Genomic DNA, 21847 nt, shown 5'->3' with positions numbered 1-21847 from the left:
CATAAACATGAAATCTGATTGAATAAACCACGGTGGCACTTGCCTTTGAATTAGCTGCTGGGGGGAAGCTACAAATTGGGCATTTTACAGAGGTAATTTTCTAAGAAAAGCTTATTTCTTCACCTTTTCTACTCAAAGAGACTGTGGAACTCTGCCCAAACCCAGCTGGCTGCCTAACAAAGGGCATCCTGCCCAGGTTTTACTATTTGTGGCTTCTCCCCTCTCTCCCATTAGGTAGCATTTGAGCAATTGAGGTTTGGTTTTGACCAAAAAGGAAAACAAAAGAATAGGTTGGAATAAATTCTGTGGGATACACTTTGAATGAGGGGAGGAAGTGACAGCAGTCTCCATTCTCATCTGGAAAATCCTTGCTGTTGGTTTCCTCTTTTTTCCTACCGTGTCATTACACAGCCAGCGCATATCGTGTTTGAAGGCTCTATGCTTTTCCTCTCTGTCCAGCTACGTAGAATAAATGCCAGCAATGCAAATGCCTCCAGTATTGGGAATATTTTGTTTCAATGTCTGCGGTCTGCAGGGTACCTAAATTGCAAAGGTTTTTTTCTGTGTACTGCTTTCATGGACAGAAGGCAAAGCTGCTCAGCCTGGAGACAGTGCCTGCTAGATTGATGTCTGAAATTTGTTACACCACCTAACAATTTTCAAGCAATCTCACTTCTGTACCAAGCATTGTGTCGATTTCCTGTTGTTCATGTGCAGCAAAGCTAAGCTTTTCCTCTCTTTTGTTTTACGATGCAGAAGTTTCCTCCCTCGAGCCATCAGTCACAGTGTATTTTCATATTCATTCTGTTTATATTAAGTTCTCTGATTTTGTTTTTTTTGTATTTGTTTCGTTTCCAGTTGTCTAATGGGTTTTATCACTGTAGTTTATCAAGTGACCCATCCGTAGCTTCAGTTGGTGCAGGTCCTTTCCCTCATTTCCCGCCTGTCTCCCGCGCGTGGACTCGGGCTCCCTCAGCCCTCCTTCCAGACTACGCTCATTATTACACCATTGGGCCAGGCATGTTACCATCATCTAAGATCCCTAGCTGGAAGGTTTGTGTTCCTTTTGTTGTGGCAGTCCTCACCTCCTCATCCCAACAGCGTGCACACGGCAGTAGTTGCTCCCTTTCGATCCATGTAATTACTCGTTGATTTGCTCTGTTTAATGTCACTCCGAATGGGCACTGCATGGTGATAATCAGAGAGCTAATATCTGGTAGGGGGTGTTTCTGAATGACCTTGTCTGTTCTGGCACTGCCTGAAACACGTTAAAGCTGACAACGCGTAGGTAGGAAGGAATAGTTTAACTCTGGAACATTGGTGAAAGCACTCTGGGCTCTATTCAGCAAGAAAAGAGCTTGTTTAGCACCATCAAAGCACTCACTTGAGCAGGGAAGTGCAGACTCAGCATCCAGTTGGCTTAGTGAAACCCTGTGTGGAAGGATATGCTGTTCTCACTGTGCTAGCCATAGGCAGGTATCCTATTGCAGACCTAACTGGAGTGGTTCGAGAAGGTGGTCATCACCAGCTGAACCTAGGTGGTGACTGAAGCTGTCCCAGCTTCACTGCACGGACTGAACGTGCTCACCCAGCTTGTTCTGCTCCCACCAAAACAGAGTGCAGTAACTTCTTCCAGTTGCTCCACTGGATCTGCAGGGATCTTCCTTGGCATTAAAATGTCTCTGGTCTGACAGAGCCTTGACTCTTGTCCCTGCCAGTCAGTTCCCCTCTGCCCCAGTGTAAGTCTGTTGCCCTTGATCTTCACAAGACTGATGAGCAGTCGATGCTAGCTGCACAGGTCTTAGGTGCCTGTGGATGGTTATATGATATTGCACATGCACCGTGGGACCTTCCTTATATGTGTAAATAGAGGTACCTTGTTAAGGATCCCCCTGATCTTCTCTCCAGCAGCTGCAGGCTGTTGAGACATACACACAGCATGGCCACAGTGGTCCTGGGGCTTCAGGGTCACCAGTTGTGTCTATGCTAGAAGCACTTTGCCAGTGTATTTCACAGCAAAACACTTAGAGCAGAGACACAGCTGTGAAGGCAAAGCAGGGCTTCATATCTGCTAACAAAACCAAAATGCCTGTCTGCACAGGGGCTTCTGTCAGTGCAGCTGCCTCGCACTTGCCATACCTTGGACTGAGACACATGCCAGTACATACCTGCAGTGTGGTCTTAGCCCATTATCAATTACTTATCGGAAGTCTGTGCAGAGGCTGCTCAGCTGCTGCCAGTGCTGGGTGTGTGGCCCGTTCTCACACACAGGTTCTTTTATTTTTAAAGCACCCTTTGTCCTGGTGAAGGAAAACCCTAAGGATCAGGGTTGCCCCTGCAGCAGTCTGTATGTGGGAGCTGCTGCTTAGCAGTGGTTCTGCCTCCCAGCACAGGTCACTGATCAGTCCTGCTCTTGTGTGGTTTCTGGACACCCTCAGGACTTTGCTTAATAGAGCCCTGAGTGAGCCCGGCCCTCGTGGCCTGAGGAGTTCCTGTTTCAAATTTGGCAGCAGTAGTTCAGTGAGGTCTTTCTTCAGTTCACATCTCTATTACAAACTAGATTTCAGCTAGGAAGTAAACGGAGCGATTGCTCAGAGCAGCTTGCTCTTCTGATGTGCATCAAAAATGTGTTCAAGCCTAATTTTTCAGAGTTGAAGATGTGCCCAACAGCATGTGATACAGAACTTGTGTCCATCTAGGACAGTTACACCACTGATTGGGCACAGATGTATATTTTCTGCTGTGTGCCAGTGATTTTTGCATTTGAATTTCTGAAAGTACAGGCTTTAACACAACGGAATTTCATTTAGAGAAAACTGAAGTGCTAAAGTGTTAAATATCTTCATGTAAGAACACCTAGAATAGGAAATGATAAAGGGGATACCAAAGGGGGATTTGTTTGCTAAGTGAATATCTCACAGTTAATTTATTTCTGGCCTTATTCAGAAAGGCATGTCCAGTTTGATACATAACCTGTTGCACTAGAACTGCCCTTGTTCATAGTTTGTGTGTAATCAAAGCAGCTGCTGATGCAGGCTATCACTAACAAGCACGTTTCCTTAGGACTGGGCCAAGCCAGGCCCGTATGATCAACCGATGGTGAACACATTGCAGCGTCGCAAGGAGAAGCGGGAGCCAGATGTCAATGGAGGAGCTCCAAGCGGACCCCCCGTGCCCCCGGAGGAGGCCCAGAGACCCCGGAGCATGACGGTGTCGGCTGCCACAAGGGTGACGCTCTGGTTTCAGATACACTGTTTGGTGCAGAGGAGGTGGATGTGCTGGCTCCTAGTACTTCTTGATGTGGAATGACAGCACAAGGGGGATGGCTTTAAACTAGAAGAGGGTACATTTAGATTAGATATTAGGAAGAAATTCTTTACCGTGAGGGTGCTGAGGTGCTGGCACAGGTTGCCCAGAGTAGTGGCTGCCCCATCCCTTGCAGGGTTCAAGGCCAGGTTGGACAGGGCTTGGAGCAACCTGCTCTAGTGGAAGGTGTCCCTGCCCATGGCAGGGGGTTGGAACTGGATGAGCTTTAAGGTCCCTTCCAACACAAACCATTCTGTGATTCTATGTTGGCATGTGTTTATCTGGCCAGCGATACTGGTGAGGTTTTGGTGTGGTGAGCGGAAGTCACAAAGGCATGAGAGAATGTGCCATCGTGTACTGGCATTTGTAGAACAACCGTGTCCAAAGAAGTTCATGTTTCTAAGCCCTAGTAAGTGTTTGGACGCAGCCCTGGTGGGTTGTGCTGGTGACAAGCTCTGCGTGGGGAGGAGAGACAGCCGAAAGCTGTGAAGACTGACTCACTCTTGTAGACAAAACGAGTCTCTTCCCTGTGTGTAACCAGCAGGGGGAGGAGATGGAGGCCTGCGAGGAGCTGGCGCTCGCTCTGACGAGAGGCCTGCAGCTGGACACCCAGAGGAGCAGCCGGGATTCCCTGCAGTGCTCCAGCGGCTACAGCACCCAGACAACAACTCCGTGCTGCTCAGAGGACACGATCCCATCCCAAGGTATGGGATCTATCCAAGAGATGTTCTCTTTCAGAGCATTCCCGCCCTGCCCATCATACACTCACCCTGCGGTGCCAAGGAGCTGTATTCCAGCAGCTGGCGCTCACTGGGTCACTGTCTGGGGAGAAGGGCAAATATTGCTGCTGTGAAGTTTTTCCATGTTGGAACGCAGCCTGGATTTATTAACTAAATAGAAACCTGGATTGCTGCATAGTCTGATCTTATTTTCTTGTGCATTACTAAAATGAGCTTCAGCTTAAGGATGCCAGTATTTTAAAGAAGATGCTGGAATTACATTTCATGGTTAAAGTGGAATGACATTGGTATTGCATCCTTCTTGTGGTAGTAGTGTCCTTTCTGGCTATTGTCTTAGCAAATACGCACTCATGAGCTTTGCTTTCTTCTTCCATCAGTGCTCTGAATCTGCTCTCGGTTTCCTTTTGTGACCTTTTATTTCCTACCTAAGCAGAAATATTGTATTTGGAAAAGGAATCCATTGGAGACCTTAACTCGGGCATACCTGGGGAGCTGCAGTAAGGTGTTGGGGTTTGTACCCTGGTTCAGAACCAGCAGCAGGCTGAGAGGTACCGAGTTTGGTGTTTGGGGTTCAGCAACCACCTTGTTTGCTCAGCTGAGGTCGGTGGTGCTGTGCAGCCACAAGAGGCAGTGGGGCTTGTAGAGGGCCCAGCTTGGCTCAGCAGTTGCATGGAAAAGAAGGAACCCGATGCATTTACTGAAGGTGAGGCTGAGTTTTCAGAGCTGACAGCTGGGATTTACCTTGTTTGCCAAATAAGCAGATTTGCTGCTGAAATCACTGGCACACAGTCCCCTGAGCCATAGTGCCCAGCCTACAGTACACTTCTTAGTCACTGACTGGTTTAAGTATTTGTATCCACAAGTGGTAGCATATGGCATGTAGAATGCTGGTTTTGGTATCAGTGTGTTGCAAACAAATACGGAGTCTTTGCTGCTTAATTAGTTCTAGAGATGGCACCGAGTGGTGCAGTTCTTGTTCTCTGTCACAAGAGATGTGGGCACCCTGCAGCCTCAGGGTTACCCTGCTGCAGTGCCTGCCTTCAGCTGCGCCAGAGAATCCTGGTCACAGGATCTCAGGCTTCCTTCCTTCTAAAGGTGAAACCTCTCCTTATTGCTGTTGGCCTCCAGGCTTTTTTGGTGTATATACTTTTTTGGTTATACACACCTCAAACTTACTGACACCCCATCCCTGGCAATGTTCAAGGCCAGGTTGAACAGGGCTTTGAACACCTGGTCTAGTGGAAGGTGTCCCTGCCCATGGCAGAGGGGGTTGGAACTGGGTGATCTTTAAGGTCCCTTCCAACCCAAACCATTCTCTGGTTCTGTGATGACTGAGCTGTCTTCTGCAGCTTGTTCCTAACCGTGTCTTTTGGCATCAGTTTCAGATTATGATTATTTCTCTGTGAGTGGTGACCAGGAGGCAGAACAACAAGAGTTTGACAAATCCTCCACCATCCCAAGAAACAGCGACATTAGCCAGTCCTATCGCAGAATGTTTCAAACCAAGCGTCCTGCTTCCACCGCAGGTCTGCCCACCACACTTGGACCGGTCATCGTCACCCCTGGCGTCGCCACCATCAGACGGACCCCTTCCACCAAGCCTTCGGTCAGACGCGGCACCATCGGGGGAGGGCCCATCCCGATCAAGACCCCAGTGATTCCTGTCAAAACACCGACCGTCCCCGATATCCCAGGAGGGCTGCCCGGCACCCTCGCTGGGACAGAAGAGTGTCCTGAGCAAAGCCCCGAGTCTCCAGCAGCAGGAGACGGTGGGCAGGGTGTCACCAGCATGCCCTCATCCTCATGGAGCGGACAAGCATCCGTCAACCCTCCGCCGTCCAGCCAGAAACTGAGCGGTGCCGACGAGCAGAGGCAAGCGGTTCCTGAGGGAGAGGGTGAGGAAAGCGACCGGGATGGTGCCGGTGCCCTGGCGCCCATGGGGCAGCCGGAGCTCGATCCCGGAGAGCTGAGTCCTGGGGACGTCCCGCAAGGGGAGGATATGCTAAACGCCATTCGGCGCGGCGTCAAGCTGAAGAAGACCACCACAAACGATCGCTCGGCACCTCGTATTTCCTAGGAGCGGAGAAGCTGCCGGAGTACTAAAGCCACCGAGAAGGAACTGTGAGGAAAGTTAATTTGTCTCTATCCATTCCAATCTGTAATCAATGAGTTTTTTAAGATACTCGGTAACAAGACAGTCTGCAAGTACTCTAGAGGAGAAAACAAGGTGAAAGAGCGTAGTAAGACATAATCTTCACTGGTGTTTTAATTTGTAAATATCAATGATTTTGTTTCTGCTTTTGTTTTTTTTTTGGTCTAAGTTACACTTCTGATTTTTTCTGAAGGTGCCAAATCCCATTGACCTTTTTTATAACTCTCTTTGTAAAGTTTTAAATCATAGGAGAAACAAAAACAGTGTCGAGTAGTTAAACTTCAGCAAAGGGATTTCATGACAATTTGGCTTTTGTGCAAGCTTTTGTAGAGCGCCTTGTGATAGTGAGGTTGAAAAAGAACAAACCAAGAGGACTTCCTCTAAAGTTTAAGCCGTAAGGAACAGATCCTCATTGAAGTATTAAAGAAAATAAAGCCTGAAAAGCAGGAATGAAAATTGACAATAAAAGCAATATATAATGCAAGGAAGAAACCTGCAGTTGGTAGAGTATTTGGGGGGGGTGGGTAGTGGGGAGGGGGGGAGATGCCATCAAAATAGCAGATGCTGTTGCACAAGAGTAGCCTAGTAGGATTAATTACTAGTAGCTTCATGGTAAATGCATCAGAATAAGCCATACTGGATTGCAGTGTTTTGTTTCTGTGGGGTGTTTTAACGACCGGGGGTTTTTCCACGTTTCTTTTTGGGACTGCACAGCAGCAACTCTCAGTCACATGCATGCAGCCTGACCTGCGTAGGCTTGGTTCTTCCACCTCCACCTTTTGTTCCGCTCATCCTCTCACTGAATACAAACACGGACGACAGGCTTAAGGCAGTTACACGTGTGCAAAAGAACCTTTTTAAACCGTGAGCAGGGAGTTCTTAGACATTATCCAAATGCCTTTTTGTGACCGTGCCCAGCAGGCTGGGCCTCCAAAGCCCAAGTATTTTGAGGAGACCCTGACAAATTTGGCAGGTGTAACCAGCTTTGAGCTAACAAACTGCGGATGTTCCTTTCCAATACAGGGGCTTGTTTTTCTTAACTCCTTTTAAATGGCAGTTGACGATTGGCTTTTCTTAACTACCGAAAAGAAAGGGGAGAGAGGGGTGGGGGGTGGGCAGAGAGACTCTTCTTTTGATAACACGGGGAGCCTGACCACTAGAGCCTCTTTTTTTGTACTTTTAAGTCGTGTTTTTTGGAACACTGTTGATAGAATTATTAAGAGTTGGCTTTTTTCCTTCAAGTAAAAGTAAGTTCTTGCTGCGATACCCGTCTCCTAAAGCTGATAGAAATGTGCAGACCTTGGGGCGCAAGACGTATTTGAGTCGGACCCACAGGAGGGTGGACACGGCACTGGTGTACCCAGGGTGGTTTAGAACTGCACCAACTACCACCCACAAGGGGCTGGTTTCCACCAGCTGCTCTGCAGATTTCTGTTGACTTGCCTACATACCCTCTTATGCTTTAATACATAACTGCATTGGATGTGAGACTTGTAGTAACTGTGTAGTCACTGTGTTCTATATAACATTTTACACTGCTGTGGTTGCTAACCTTTTGTTTTTTTGTTATGGCTTAAAAGCAAAAAAGCAAAAAAAAAAAAAAAAAAGAAAGGCATGATTCTTAGAAACTATGAACTAAACCTTCCTTCCTTCGAAAAACAAGCTCCTTACTACAGAACCTAATGAACAGTAGTGCCTGTGGTGTAGCCCACCAACCTTGAGACAGTAGCTGATGCATTGTGCAAATGAGGCTTCGAGAGATGGTTTTTGCATAAACAAAAACTGCTAGGAGATAATCTCGATAGTTTAAAAGTGTTATTTAAACCTTTGGAATAAATGGATGTAACTGTACCCGAGTACAGCTTTTCACTTGTTTAGTTCTTAAACGTTAGTATAATCAGTAAAAATTTAATATAAAATGTTGCCAAATTCAATGTAGAAAGAATGTGACAAAACACTTTGGATAGTTCTATTGTTTGTGTTTTTGCATATTGTAAAAGCAGTGTCACAGCTAAAAAAGAAAATGTTTCTAATGGTAAATTATTGTGGTTTAGTTGCTAGTTTGTACTGAGAGTTGAGCTCTCCCTGTGCAGGTTTTTGTTCTAAACTGGTATAAATAATTGCTGTAAGTGTGTCTCCCTTCTACATTGTAATGATTGCTTAAGCCTACATTATAAATAAAGAACTGCTGGAAAACTTCTGTATTTTGGTTCTTGAAAGACGTCCTGCTTCTGGAGCTTTGGGGATCAGTGGGGTCCTTGCTCAGGCTTCCGAAGGTCACACAGGTTCCATCTGTGTCTAACAGAGAATTAGTAAGTAAATAAAGGTGCATGAGGCTGTTTGACTGCTGTGTGCTGAAGGGTGGCAGCAGAACAAAGGCACAGTGCCAACAGTGGAAATTCCCATTAAATAACCGGTGACATTTCTGTACCCTTCCGTTATTCCCTGGCCAGGAAGCACAGGTAGCTCCACTCGTTTGTGTATCTGCATCACTTCTGGACTGCAGTTCCTTTGTGAGAGGAGGAAGATTGCTGTTGTCAGCACAGCCCATGCGTACAGCCAGAATCTGCCAAGCACAGCACCAGTGCCATCTCCCACAGGCTTGAGTGACTGAGGACTTCCTTCTGTTCAGCTTTCTCAGGAGCAAAGGTAGAGAGGAAGGACATTGTTCCCACTTCCAGTTACCACATAGTGGCCTCATGTGTTTCCTTGACACTGCCATAGATTAATTTTTGTCCAGGGGTTTCCATTTGTGGGTTTATGGGGTTTGCAAGGCAAGGTTTTTGTAGAGGGTGTTACAGGGGCTGCTTTGGTGAGAAGCTGCCAGAAGCTTCCCCCGTATCTCATAGAGTCAGTGCCAAGATGGACCGGCTGCTGACCAAGCAGATGGTGGTAGTGCCTCTCGGATAACAGATTCAAGGGGAAAAAGTTCCTGTGCAGGAGCAACAGCAGCCAGAGGGAGTGAGAATATGTGAGAAACAGCCCTGCAGACACCAAGGCCAGTGCAGAAGAGAGCAGGAGATGCTCCAGGTGCCAGAGCAGATTCCTCTGCAGCCTGTGGTGCAGCCCATGGTGAGGCAGCTGTGCCCCTGCAGCCCATGTTGGTCCACGGTGGAGCAGATTCCACCTGCAGCCCAGGGAAGACCCCACACTGGAGCAGGGGATGCCTGAAGGAGGCTGTAACCCCATGGGAAGCCCCTGCTGGAGGAGGCTTCTGGCAGGACCTGTGTCCTGTGGAGAAAGGAGCCCACAGCCTCTGGTCAGTTGAGGTCAGCTCTCCTGGCTCTGTCCCCTCTGAAGACCTTACCTACCCTCAGCCTACGGGTAAGGGAGGATGCTGGAGAGGCAGCCTTGATGCTGGGGAGCGCTGCTCAGCAGTAGCCAAAACCTGGTGTGTTCTCAACACCTTCCTAGCTCCTGATACCCAGCACTGTGAAGGCTGCTGTGGGGAAGGTTAACTCCATCCCAGCCAGATCCAGTGCAGTCATGAAGACTTTAAAGGAAAAATCAAGGTGGTTTGGCTGGGTTATAGTGTCAATCCCCATCTCTCTCTAACTTCTTCACAGGCTCGTCAGTACATAGGTATATGGTGTAGATGCGAACAGCCATCTCCTCTACACTGCACAACTGCAACTAAAGTGTGCGCATGCTACAGAAGAACAGTGTATCAGCAAAATGCCTTATCTTGTTACATTATTCAGGTTTATTTTGTATTAATTGGAGTAGCATGCAGTCACTGGCATGTCAACTGCCTACAGAAGATAAACTGCTTCAATGCTCACATGAGATCATACTTTTACATGGGCATCTCACGGGGTCTTGTAACATACTGCCACCACAGCGGGGGCAGATGCCCTTCCTTTCGAGCTGGAGGCAGAGCTTCAGTTCTTGGACCGTCAGGTGGAGTTTCTTCTTCTAGCTGCTTAAGCTAGGAGACAAGACAGAGAAGTGCTTCAGTATTCAAATGAACATTTCCATGATGTGGGCTCAGTGCCCAGGCAGCAAGAACTGGGGCCTCTTTCAGAAGGGAAGAACCAGCAGTAACACCTTCAAGTGTCATGGTTCCCAGTATTCCCTTAGTCATTAATCACTGCAGGCTCATATTAACTAATTAGGAAGGAATTTTTAAGAGTAAAAGGTGATTTACAAGAGAAATTTTACTTGAAAGTTCAGTACTTTTATGTAATTCCTGCCTACCATTGCTATGTTACATTACACAGACTCAATTCTCTTTGAAAGCTAATCACAAATCTTTGAAAGGTAATCACAAGTCCTGAACAACTTCCACTGCAGTCCACAGGAGACCTCTATTCCTGTACACCACCAACAGCCCTTCAGGTGTTTTCAACAGATGTTTCTTGAAGCAGTGCAAGCACTGGCTGAGACTGTTAATTCTGTCATACCACACATAGTCCAACTGTTTCCCTGCAGCTGAATTCAAGAACTATTCCAAGAACATCATGTTTTTCAACTGAATCTCAGTTTAGGGTGGCCAGAAATCAGTCTCCATTCCCACCTGATGCCCACTGTGGTAGGTCACTTTCAAAGTGCAACCTGAAAGTGTCAGAGCTTCACAGGAGTAGAAGAGAAGTTCTCTGGTCATTAATCTCCTCTCATGCCAGTTTGGAATTTCTTTTAGCAAAACTGCTACAACAGCCCTGCAGTAAGTTAAACACAGTGGCAGCTTTAGCTTTTAACTTCAAATTCCCTCCACAGCCTTTAAGAAGCTGTAACTGTTGAGATCCTTGTGTAGGCATTTTAGGTTGAGTCCATGTTTCCCACTGACAGGGGTTCTAACAAAGCAGAGTGTAAGTGGGACTGCAGTAGGCATTGGATATTTTTGCCAAGAAGACATCAGATGTCACACAAAATACTTGTGTGCTGAAGAGGTTCTACTTTGAACTGAGCAAGCACTGACCTCTTTATCCCAGCTCTCCCGCTGCAGCTTCTTCCATTGCTCTCGTTTGGCAAAGTAGTCAGGATACATTGCCTTCTCAGATGGATGCCAGTAATCCAAGACCCATTCAGGGAGCTGTTAAAGAACAATATAATTTATATATATTACTTTTATATATGAAATCATATATAGTACACACACACAAAAGAACTAAACGCCATCACTGAAGCTAGTATTAAACAAAATACAGGAAATACAGTACTATATAAAAACATTTAGAGCCAACTGACTGTTGATAGTCTCAAGGCACAATATGACAGAGGTGAGCACTTAAAATCTTTGTTTCACATATTATTTCAAGGAATAGGAAGACATCACAATGACTTGCTTAAATCACAGCATCCTTAAGACAAGTCCCAGGCCATCTCTGTTAACTATTTATAGCTCTCACAATAATTCCATCTGGTGGAAGAGAAGATCTTCCTTTCTCTCTTCCTTCTCCCAAAGGCAGCAGGTTGGAAAGAGCCTTTTCTCCAACTGCTAATTGATTTGTGAGAGACAGAACCTTAACAGCTCATTTCTGCTTGCCTACAACTCCAAAGAAATGAGTGGCCTTTAAGAGCTTGGTAATGGTCTGACCTCTAAAATGTCGGTCAAGAATGAAAGCAAAGCTTAAGATTCTGCAGCAGTGTATCACTAAATGTGAACATTTTAAAGACAGAATTTGGATTAAAAAACAAAATGAAACCCCACCAAAAACCCCAATTCTTAAAAAAAAAAAAAAAAAAACGACATTACCCCAATACTACCATTCACATACTGACATTTACACTTCCAGTTTCCTGTTGTGATTCTTACCACTGAGTAAACCTTTGACTGAACAGAAATAGCAGAGCTGCTGCTAATAAACTAACAGAAAATCCACACACACCAAACAACACTTAAATCCAAACAGCCCAAGATGTGAAAATCACATTTTACAGCAGCTTCACAACAGACACTCACTGATGTATCAACAAGCCAAATCCTTGTGACAGCCATTTTGCTAAAGGACAATTTTAGCATATCACACAGGACAAAGAAAAGAGAACATAAACCAGTTTGTATTTCTATATGAAGACCAATCCTAACCATTTATTGCTCAACTGGCCTTTTTTTCTGATACAGAAAATTGAGTAGAATAGAGAGTCTCTGTTACATCTACTAAAGCCCATGACCTTGGCATAAGCTTAAGTCCTTCTCTTCCCTTTTCACTCATATGTTTTTTTTTCTGCCTCTGATCAATCTGCGTCAGATCCTTCCTTTTACGTGGCTTCTTATGCACAAAGATCTGCTCAGATCTAGTCTTGTGTCAGCACATAATTCAAATTAGACAGAAAATGGGTACATGCGCTCTCTAGGTTACTATTAACTTTTTGCAATGCATTAAGAGAGACAATGCAAACAAAGCAAAAACCCTGTGGTCTTCTACAAAACTTGTTTCTTTGTTCCTAAATAAAACAATCTAGGGGGGAAAGCAAGCCCCTAGAAGTGCTTTGGATTCCAAAAATATGGCTCCTATTTTTAGACATACTGCCTACCACATAGTGACGCACAAATACTCCTCTGGCTCTACAGCACGTGAAGAGGAATGGTAATTGGTACAATTACTCAAAATGCTGGAAGAAAGACAAGGCTGAGTGAATAGAAGCCCCCAACAGCCAAGGTGACATCTGACATGACCAGAGAGAAACCAGGGCTGTGCCCGTATGGCCCCACAATGGGTAGCACACTTTCTTCTCACAGCTCAGCTCCAACTCTTTCACCATGCCTGCCTGATCCACTGCAGAGCAATGGCAAAAGAGCAGATGATTACAGAATCATTGCATCAACTAGGCTGGAAAAGACATTTAAGATCCTGAAGTCCAGCCTTTACCCCAGGACTGCGAGGGCCACCATTAACCCATGTCACTGAGGGCCTTATCTACGTGGTTTTTCAACACTTCCAGGGTCGGTGATTCCACCACTGCCCTGGGCAGCCTGTTCCAATGCCTGAGCACCCTCACCTTGAAGAAGTTTTTCCTAATATCCAGTCTAAACGTCCCTTGGTGCATCTTGAGGCCATTTCCTCCTCTCTTATCACTTGTTACTGGGAGAGGAGACCAACCCCCACCTCCCTACATCCTCCTCTCAGGCAGCTGCAGACAGCAATAAGGTTCCCCCTAAGCCTCCTCTTCTCCAGACTAAACAACCCCACGTCCCTCGGCCATTCCTCATAAGACTTATTCCCCAGGCCATTCACCAGCTTCACTGCCCTTCTCTGGACCTGCCCCAGCACCTCAATGTCTGTCTTGTAGTGAGGGGCCCAGAACTGAACACAGAGTCTAAGGTGCGGCCTCACCAGCGTCAAGTACAGGGCAAAGAGAAGCTAGTGGTGCTCAGACAGACCGACAGACTCCATTTTCAAGCATCAGACAAGCAGGACAGCTTTCACCATGCCAGCAGCAAGATGTTCAGCAGCTGTGAGCTATGACAGTAATGATACTGCCGAGTCCAGCTGCAGCCTGTGGCTGCCCAATTAAAGCCCTCACTTTACATTCACCACAAGCACAATGGAAGCACAGTAACTCCCCATCTCACAGGTCACCTCACCTTGTAACACTCGTATCTCTCATAGGAAGTGCCCCCAGGGGAGTCAGGGAAGATGTATGGCTGTGGATGCTGGTTTGCCCAGAACTCCTCCTCGCCTGCCATCAGCAGCTCCGTAGCTTTCACCATATCCTTCACATCCTTGTTCTTATCAAACCGGTCCCTCAGGAGCACGGCAAAGTAGCGGTACTTGTCTCTATGGACAGAGATTAAGCGCAGTGAGGTACAGTGGAGGAGAACATGGACCACATGCAAAACCAAAGCTTAGCATCATCGCCCATCACCCCTGTGCAAAGACAGGGTTTGAGCAGTGTCACCAATACAGGGAATAAACTCTCCAACTAGAGTGACAGGTTAGAAACCAATATGACTTTATTACGGTACCAGGTGCATGATGGATTGCCCTGCCTGTCACATGCAGTGAGAAGAGACAGTTCACAATTTATATAGCTTCATTACATACATAGTCATTGTAACTCCACAAAACGCCCACCCAGTTCCTCACTGCTTATGCTAATTTGGGTAGATGAGGCCGTGGCACTGTGAATTTGAGGAGTGGTCTCCGAGGGTCATCACGGTCATTTGGGGAGAAATACCCTTGCTCAGTTTACCCTTTTATGGAAACCCGTTAGTTAAAGACACTGGAATGCATTCAGTCTTGCAATTAACTGCATGTTCTTGTTTGGGCTCACTTCCTACCCTGACAGGCTCCTCTAGCAACTTTCTCAGGCCTTAACAACAGGAGGAAGGCCAACAATGATTCGAGAAAAGGCATCTGGCCCTCTTGTTGCGTGCCTTGTCCATGTCTAAGCCTCTATATACAATGAAATACTGACTTCATTGGGCATCACCAGGAGCCCCTGAGGAGCTCCTGTTCCCACATAACCCTTTCCTGTAGTGATCCTAAAGGCTTTCTCCTCACCCCTGGGGCAAGGGAAGAGAACAAAACCCCTGTCAAGCCCAAAGCCCCGTTTCGGCAGGTAACCTCCCCGCTCCGCCCCACCCAGGCCCGAGAGGCCGGCCGCTCCTAGGAAGGACAGCCCCCCTCATCGCACGCCCCTTCTCGCCTCACGCACCGGTGGATGCACCAGGACTCGAGGTGCCGCAGGGATTTCTTGTACAGCCGCAGCACCTTCTGCTGGTGCGTCAGGTACGCCGCCATCTTGCCTGCCCTCCCCCTCACCTTCGCGCGCGGGGAATGGCGGGAAGGCGGAGGACACCGCCGCCTCCGCGCGGGGGGTGACGGGAACGCGGAGGACGCCGCGCCTCAGCCGCCGCCGCCGTCTGGACCGGAGCTGCCGCCATGAGTCGAGCCAAGTTCATCGGTGAGGGGAGAGCGGGGCGGGATGAAGGGTCTGTGCCCGGGTCTGTGCCCCTCGCCGGGCTGGTTGCCTCGCCCCGGGTCCCTCCGTACCTTGGCCCGTATCGGGCTGTTAGCCCCCGCCTGTGCCCGCCGCTCCGCTCCGTGAGGGGCCGAGCGCGGCGGCGGGTCCCGCTGCGGTGACCTGGCTGCCCGCCGTGCGGGGCTGGTCGCCGCCTGCAGTCCGTCTCGGTGTCTCCGGGCTGGCTTTGAGCTTACCAGAGGTGTTTGAGAGCGGTTCTGCCATCGCAGGGCACTGAGGGGCTGCTCTGTGGCTCCTCTGTTATCCGTGAGCTTCTGGGTACCCCGCACTCCCTTTTCGCATTGGCACGTTAGTTGTGGTTGTTCCTAGTTGCATGGAGTTGGGTGAAAATGTTCTTTAGGAATGAGACAGGAAATACGTAAATAACTTCAGAAGGTCGGTTCAGGCTGAAGTTTTTTACGCGTGGCTGAAAAGCCGAATACGGGGACGTTTCCCTGCCCGCTAGAAACCGCTCCACAAAGGTGGCTGTGGCAGCTGCAGAGGTGGGGGTGCCTGATTCCAGGCTACAGCCCTGCTCGGGGAGGCTGCAGCCCGGGGGAAGCCTTAGAGGCCAAGAGAGAAGGGGCTGGAGGAGCTCAGGCCGGTGACTGCATTGCAGGTGTCCCTGGTGCTGCTCACACTGGGTGTCCTGGGCAGAAGAGGGGAGAACGGGCAGCTTTTGTGCGGCAGGCTGCTGCTGCTCCTGCTGAGTGAAGGTCAGGTGTATGCAAGGTGCTGCACTTTCCCTTCCCTTACGAAGTCACTTAGCTTTATATGGCCTGTGATAGTTCGGGTTAAGATACACTTTCCATTGTCTTCCCTAGTTGGGCGGTGCTCAGAATAAAATCATACAGTACCAGGCTGGAAGGGACCTCAGGGATCATCTGGTCCAATCTGATTTGATGATCTTAAAGGTCTTTTTCTATCTAGTTGATTCCGTGATTTCTGTGAATCTTTCCAGGCAAAGCATGACCTAGACTAGATGTCCTAGCACCCTGTCCAGCCAAATCTTAAGCATTCAATGTTGGGGAATCCACCACTTCCCTGTGGGGATTATTCCAGTGGCTGGTTCTTGAGGGAATTTTCCTATAGTATCAAACTTGTGTACGTGTAGAGTGACCATAACATCAAATTGCTATCCTTTTTTTTTTCATAGATATTGGTATTAATCTGACAGATCCTATGTTCAGAGGAATCTACAGGGGAACACAGAAACATCAAGGTAAACGTTTCTTTGTACCTGCTTAAACACAGGATCTCTCTCGTTAAAATAGAACCTTTTAATGTCAGAATGTGAGGTTAGAGGGTTGGGGTTGTTCTCTCCTCAAGAACTAGATGCTTGTTTACTCTAGGCTTGAAGAAGAACGCCAGACAAAATAAGTTAGGTGATTGAGCAAAACACATTCTCTTAATTGCTGTTAAGCTGTTGTAGAGGTAACGTGGATTTTAGAGCAAAGTGGACAATTCTGATCTGTTTATATTAGGGTTGCTTGGAAAAATCTTGAGAACTGTGAGCAATAAACTATCAAAGCATTGCTGAATCATAGTTACTAATTATAACATCCTCTTTATTGCTCTCATGGCCTGTAGATACAGATGTAAAGCCAGACAGACTCCTAAAGTATATGGAAAAGCTTCCATTGACTTCTTGGATTTAAATTGGAGCTTCAGTTATGGCATTTTGTTACTGTCTTCTCAAGACCAATCAAATGTGGTTTAAAGATTCTTTATGATTGGCATTTTGGGTGCATGAAAGTGTTTTTTAGTTGAAAAGTAGTTAATTATGCTGTTAAACTTTCAGGTCAATTGATGACATTTTTGTGAACTTTCACAGATGACTTTTTGGATGTGGTGGAGAGAGCAGTCAAAGTTGGTGTGAAAAAGGTGATTTCTTATAATAAACTTTCTTTAATATTTTAAACTGCTTTATAATACTTTGGGTCTTCAGTGCTCCCCTATGCAACCAAATGTTTCTAGACCTTGCAGTGGAAAATGCGGTAACTTTCTTCAATAGCATGAAGCAGAAGTGTTCTGTGCAGAGCGTTGTCTTTCATTTGCAGAGATAATTACATGCTGATTATTTAAGCTCAGTGGTATGACATGTATGTAGAATTCCTTTTGTACAGCTTCATCATAGGTGTTCTCCTCTGACCTTCTGCAATCAACTAATGTAATTTTCTGTGCTAGTTGTATTATAGACAGCCATGAAGCCTTGGGTGGGATGGTTTAGTGTGAGGTGTCCCTGCCCATGGCAGGGGGGTTGGAACTAGATGATCTTGAGGTCCTTTCCAACCCTAACTATTCTATGATTCTTTTCGCCTTGTATCCTATGTGATACTCTTACTCAGCAGTTACTGCTATAGATCAAAGCTGAAAAAGTCTTCTGATTGAAATCCTTCAGATGTTTCTATATGTAATGGAAATGGGTAACTGCAGAAGAGCTGGGAGTGCCCATAAACTCTAAACAGTTGAGACCTGTGAATGTTTGCTAGTAAATACTGTCCTATGTATATTAAACCATCAGCATTATGAGCAGGTTGGTTACTCTTAGCTGAAAAGTAGTGTTTTCAGCAGTGTACCACACTCCTGCAGTCACAGTGGTCCAGCCTGCCTGTATCTCTCTCTGAACTGAATGAATTGTCAAGACAAAAGTATGAATTACAGCAGAATACAACATACAATGTCACAAAGTGTTCTATGGCACTAATAAGGCTGGTGAGTTAGAAATAAACCTTCCTCTAGAAGAGGAACAGGGGTCTCGGAAGATGCTGAAAGACTCCTCTGTAAAGAGAAGTCTTTCAGATAGGAAAACCAGAAATTTCAGGTAGGAAATAAACAGGAAAGCAAACAAAAAAAAAGAAGTTCCCACACTGTAGCAGATGCAGACACACTTTTACTGTGTTTGTATGTGTTAAGTACTGTTTACTCTCAATACCACCATCAAAAACGGATCAGCTGCATAACTTTTTCAAGAGGCACATGAGATTCAGAAATGGAATTCTGGAGTTCCCTGTCCTTAGCTGGTTTCAGTCTTGCTACTGGCCTCTATGGTGTGAGAAGCCTATTCTATCCCACATTGTTTCTACTTGTTTAGAAGCTTAATCTGTTCTTTTGAAAATCCTTCTATTCTTCCATATAGGTGCTGATTTATGGTAATGTTTTGTAAAGTTTTGCCCTGTGCTGTATGTACACTGAGCCAGTTTCAGCTTAACTTAGTTTACTGGTGATAGTGCTGGGATATGTTTATCAGTAGTGCTGACCTGTCTGGTGTATAGTATGTGTAGGGATAAGAGTTGTCCAGAAGCAGTGTAGTCACAATTCGTTAGTACTTCGGGTGCAAGATTCTGCAAGTGGTGGTTCAAAAATCACTGTAAGCAACAGTTCTGGTGTAATAGCATTTGATCTTAAGGTAAAAATAAAAGATCAGAGCCAGAAACTCTTAAATTTGTAAGCCTGACTCTGATAGAAAGTCCTTGGTTTATCTGCTTGCTCATGTCTTGTTATGGGAGTTTGTGAGTTTTTAGTTTCTCCACCTGTAAGACAGAGGGAATGTTTCAGAGTGTCATTTCTTGAATGCAAATAAAGTTTGAGTTGTTGTCTACTGAAGCTGTTGCTGCAAATAAAAGTATTTTACTCCTTTAATGGTTTAAATACTTAGTGTAGAAGATAATTTGATTAAAAAAAAAATGAGGTTTTGATAGCCAGTGTATTTATTACCTCCTGAGGACCCCTGGGGTTTGTTACTGATTTATGCAATTGTTATATATACATTAGTAATTGTCTTTTGATGTTCTCTGTCTAGATTCTTACTTACATACGAGTGTTTTCTTAAGCAGTCTGTTTGATGTTCACAGAAGAACATACTCACTGACAGTACTTTTCTTCTACCAAGTTTTTGATTACAGGTGGGAGTCTACAAGACAGTAAAGATGCATTGCAGCTGGCACAGACAAATGGTATTTCACTTTAAACTTGATTGTCAGTCAAAAATAGAACCTTCTCTCTTGGAATTAAGAGTTGAAAAGGACCCATCCCTGGAGGTGTTTCCAGAATCTCAGAGTAAAATGGGAAACTCTTATTTCAGAATGGGCTGAATGCCTTGTGTGGGAGTGGCTGTATGTCGCTCTTTAGATCCCTGGCTGTTGGAAGGAATCCTTCATTCCTGCAATTTCTATTTCTAGGTAAAAAAAGAAGTTGCAGGGAATTTCTGGAATAAAAATTTTGTTCCAAGGCAGTCTTCTAGAAATAAGCTGTGTGGAATGTATGGTTTTGGTGGGGTTTTGTTTGGTTTTTACTTGCCAATCTGCCATGACCAGCTTGAACAAGAGAGGTGTCTTCATGCTTCTCTTGCCTCTCCTTTTCTTGCTGTGGAAAGGAATGCATCTCTCCTTTTTTCCTTAGGCAAATACCATTCCACCAATTACTTAAAATATGTATTTGAACTAAAACTCATGTTAAGGTACTATTTATGAAAAGAACCATAGAATAATGTTGGTTGGAATGAACCTGAGGAGGTAATTTGGTTGTATCCAATCAACTTCCCCACTTCCATCAAAGCAAGGCTAGCTTTAGTATTAGGTCAAGTTGCCGGGGCCTTATCCAGTCATTTCCTCCCCCTGTTCTTTTACATTCTTCGTAAAGGTACTTAGCAGAAATGTTCCTTTTGACACTAAGAAATTGAGATTAGATACTTTGGTAAATCAGGCTGGATGTTTGTGGAATTCTGTAACAGCTAACGTAGGGCACACAAGGAAATGGCATGATGGCTGCAAATCTTCCAGCTGAGGATAACCTGAAGCATTATGAATGAGACTTATTTCTAGATCTCAAGAGGTCTCTTCCAACCTCAACAATTGTATGATTTATTGAGGGTTGCTCCACCAGAATAATTCAGCTTTGAGTTGCCCTATTGGGAGGATACTAAATAATGTGTACTAAAAATCCACACAGCCCCACTAGAGATACTGTCTAATAAAATCACCACCAAGATAAAGATGTTCAAAGGGAATTTTCATTTAAAATGATGAGCAGTAAAAGTCCAGACACAGATACTGTCTATACTTTATATATTTATTTATTCATCCTTAAAACCTAATACTGTCTTGCTGTAGATGTGTTTTACAGTACAGTTGGCTGTCATCCAACCCGCTGTGGAGAATTTGAGCAGAGTGGTTCTGAACAGTATTTATCGGAATTAAAAGATCTGATTGAAGAAAACAAGACAAAGGTGATAGCAGTTGGAGAATGTGGCTTGGGTAAGTGCTAGCTCAGTAAGTAAAGTATTTGTTTTTCTAGACATGTATTAAAACAATCCTAAAACACTAACTGGGGTTTTGTGTTCTTTCTATTTGTAGATTTTGATAGATTAGAATTTTGCCCAAAGGACGTCCAACTCAAGTAAGAAACTTTTGATGACTATACATTGACTTGTATTGATTTTCAGGAGTGCTTTCTCTCTTGTATTCTACCATGTAACATTTTGGCAGGTGTGCACTTGCAATTGGCAGGGTTGGTGATAGGGTTTTATGGTAGAACTGGGACTTTGAAAGAAGGATGCCTACATTCAAGTAGTGCTGTGTGTTAGATGTTGTTACCTGTCTGGTGCTGATTCAACGTGCCTTTTTCTGTTAAATTAATCAAAATTCGTAGATTTCTCTGTGTGACAGAGGTTAATTCTTGCTAATAATCGAGAATACTTAGGAAGTCATGGGGAAAATTTCCCTGTTTGAGGTGGGGCCAGATAAGCTGCAGTGGTTCCTTCCAAACTCAACCATTCTGTGTTTCTGTGAAAATAACCTAAGTGTAGTGTGTGAGAGAAGAATTGGGTTGTTGAGTGAAAAGCACAGGGAAGGGAACAGCACTGTCAAAAGGATAAGTCAGCAGTGAAGAAAAATCAGGTAGGGGTGGTCTTAGCTGGGAGCATGTCATTGAGAGGTGGTGATAAAGGTGATTTTGGGAGCTGGAGAGATCTGTCAAGTAATATATGCAATGTAGATACAGAATGAAAAGAAGCAAGCACAGCCCCCAGATCAGCTTCTGTTCTTGTACTGAGAACCTCTGTCTACAGAGGGAACTGTCTGAAAGATAGAAGTGATAAATTCAAGATTAATTATACTGCCCTAAGTGAGTCAGTCACTGGGGGGCAGTGCTTGGTTGTATATTTTTCTCTAATTGCCACATGTTAGCAGTAGGTAGAGTTAATTTCTTTGTAATGTTACAGTCGTACAGTAAAATATCCAGCAAAGTGGCCAGACCTTCTGTTCCTGGCAGAAATCAGTGTACACAAAGTTCAGCAAAGCACATCTTGGAGCATAACCTGTTTCTTTTCTGTGGCAAACTGAAACTCTGGTGGAGTATTGTATTGTAAGACCCTTACTGCCTTGATGTTATGGAAAGAAAAAATAAGATCTGATTTTCCTTATCCAGGGGGCTGCAGCTGAAGACATACAGTGAAAAACTTCAAATCAGGCACACTGGAATTGGGTTGTCAGGAAAGAGGTGACAGGGTAGAACAGAAGTCACTTGTAAAGGGGTAGGTGAGTCCTTTCTAATTAAGACTGATAATGTCAGAAAGTCTTTATCTGAGCTATTTCGGTAAATCATATGAAATCAATGAATCTAGTTTCTAAGAGATCTTATTGAGAGCCCTTGTTGGACATTGCAGCTGGAAGGAAGTGATTGACTGAAAAAAAAACCAGAAAGCAAGAAATATGAGGGAGTGAAGAAATATGAGGCCAGATGC

General features: G+C 45.3%; 3 protein-coding genes across 14 annotated transcripts in view; 2 read left to right on the top strand and 1 right to left on the bottom strand.

Moving 5' to 3' along the window:
- Positions 1-8394, top strand: part of MTSS1 (MTSS I-BAR domain containing 1) — a 126770-nt gene extending 118376 nt beyond the window's left edge. For 5 of the 11 annotated variants that reach the window (XM_065668927.1, XM_065668936.1, XM_065668929.1 and 2 more), the window contains 4 exons: positions 859-1053; positions 3064-3228; positions 3848-4010; positions 5426-8394. In XM_065668927.1, the coding sequence (XP_065524999.1) occupies positions 859-1053; positions 3064-3228; positions 3848-4010; positions 5426-6123 (1221 nt within the window). In that variant the 3' untranslated portion in view covers positions 6124-8394. The remainder of the gene's footprint in view (positions 1-858; positions 1054-3063; positions 3229-3847; positions 4011-5425) is intronic. The other 6 variants (XM_065668935.1, XM_065668934.1, XM_065668933.1 and 3 more) reach the window with 4 other exon arrangements.
- A 1484-nt stretch (positions 8395-9878) lies between these two features.
- Positions 9879-14930, bottom strand: NDUFB9 (NADH:ubiquinone oxidoreductase subunit B9). Its single transcript, XM_065668941.1, has 4 exons — positions 14800-14930; positions 13727-13919; positions 11117-11230; positions 9879-10126 (listed from the first exon to the last, which is right to left on the bottom strand). Exons 1-4 carry the CDS (start codon positions 14883-14885, stop codon positions 9995-9997), a joined length of 525 nt encoding a protein of 174 aa, XP_065525013.1. The 5' UTR covers positions 14886-14930; the 3' UTR covers positions 9879-9994.
- Positions 14796-21847, top strand: part of TATDN1 (TatD DNase domain containing 1) — a 16730-nt gene continuing 9678 nt past the window's right edge. For both annotated transcript variants that reach the window (XM_065668939.1, XM_065668938.1), the window contains exons 1-6: positions 14796-15048; positions 16262-16327; positions 16940-16989; positions 18998-19061; positions 20217-20360; positions 20460-20502. In XM_065668939.1, the coding sequence (XP_065525011.1) occupies positions 15027-15048; positions 16262-16327; positions 16940-16989; positions 18998-19061; positions 20217-20360; positions 20460-20502 (389 nt within the window). In that variant the 5' untranslated portion in view covers positions 14796-15026. The remainder of the gene's footprint in view (positions 15049-16261; positions 16328-16939; positions 16990-18997; positions 19062-20216; positions 20361-20459; positions 20503-21847) is intronic.

Source organism: Lathamus discolor, chromosome 2 (genome assembly GCF_037157495.1).
Source record: "Lathamus discolor isolate bLatDis1 chromosome 2, bLatDis1.hap1, whole genome shotgun sequence".
NCBI lineage: Eukaryota > Metazoa > Chordata > Aves > Psittaciformes > Psittacidae > Lathamus > Lathamus discolor.
This window is presented reverse-complemented; position numbering and strand designations above follow the sequence as displayed.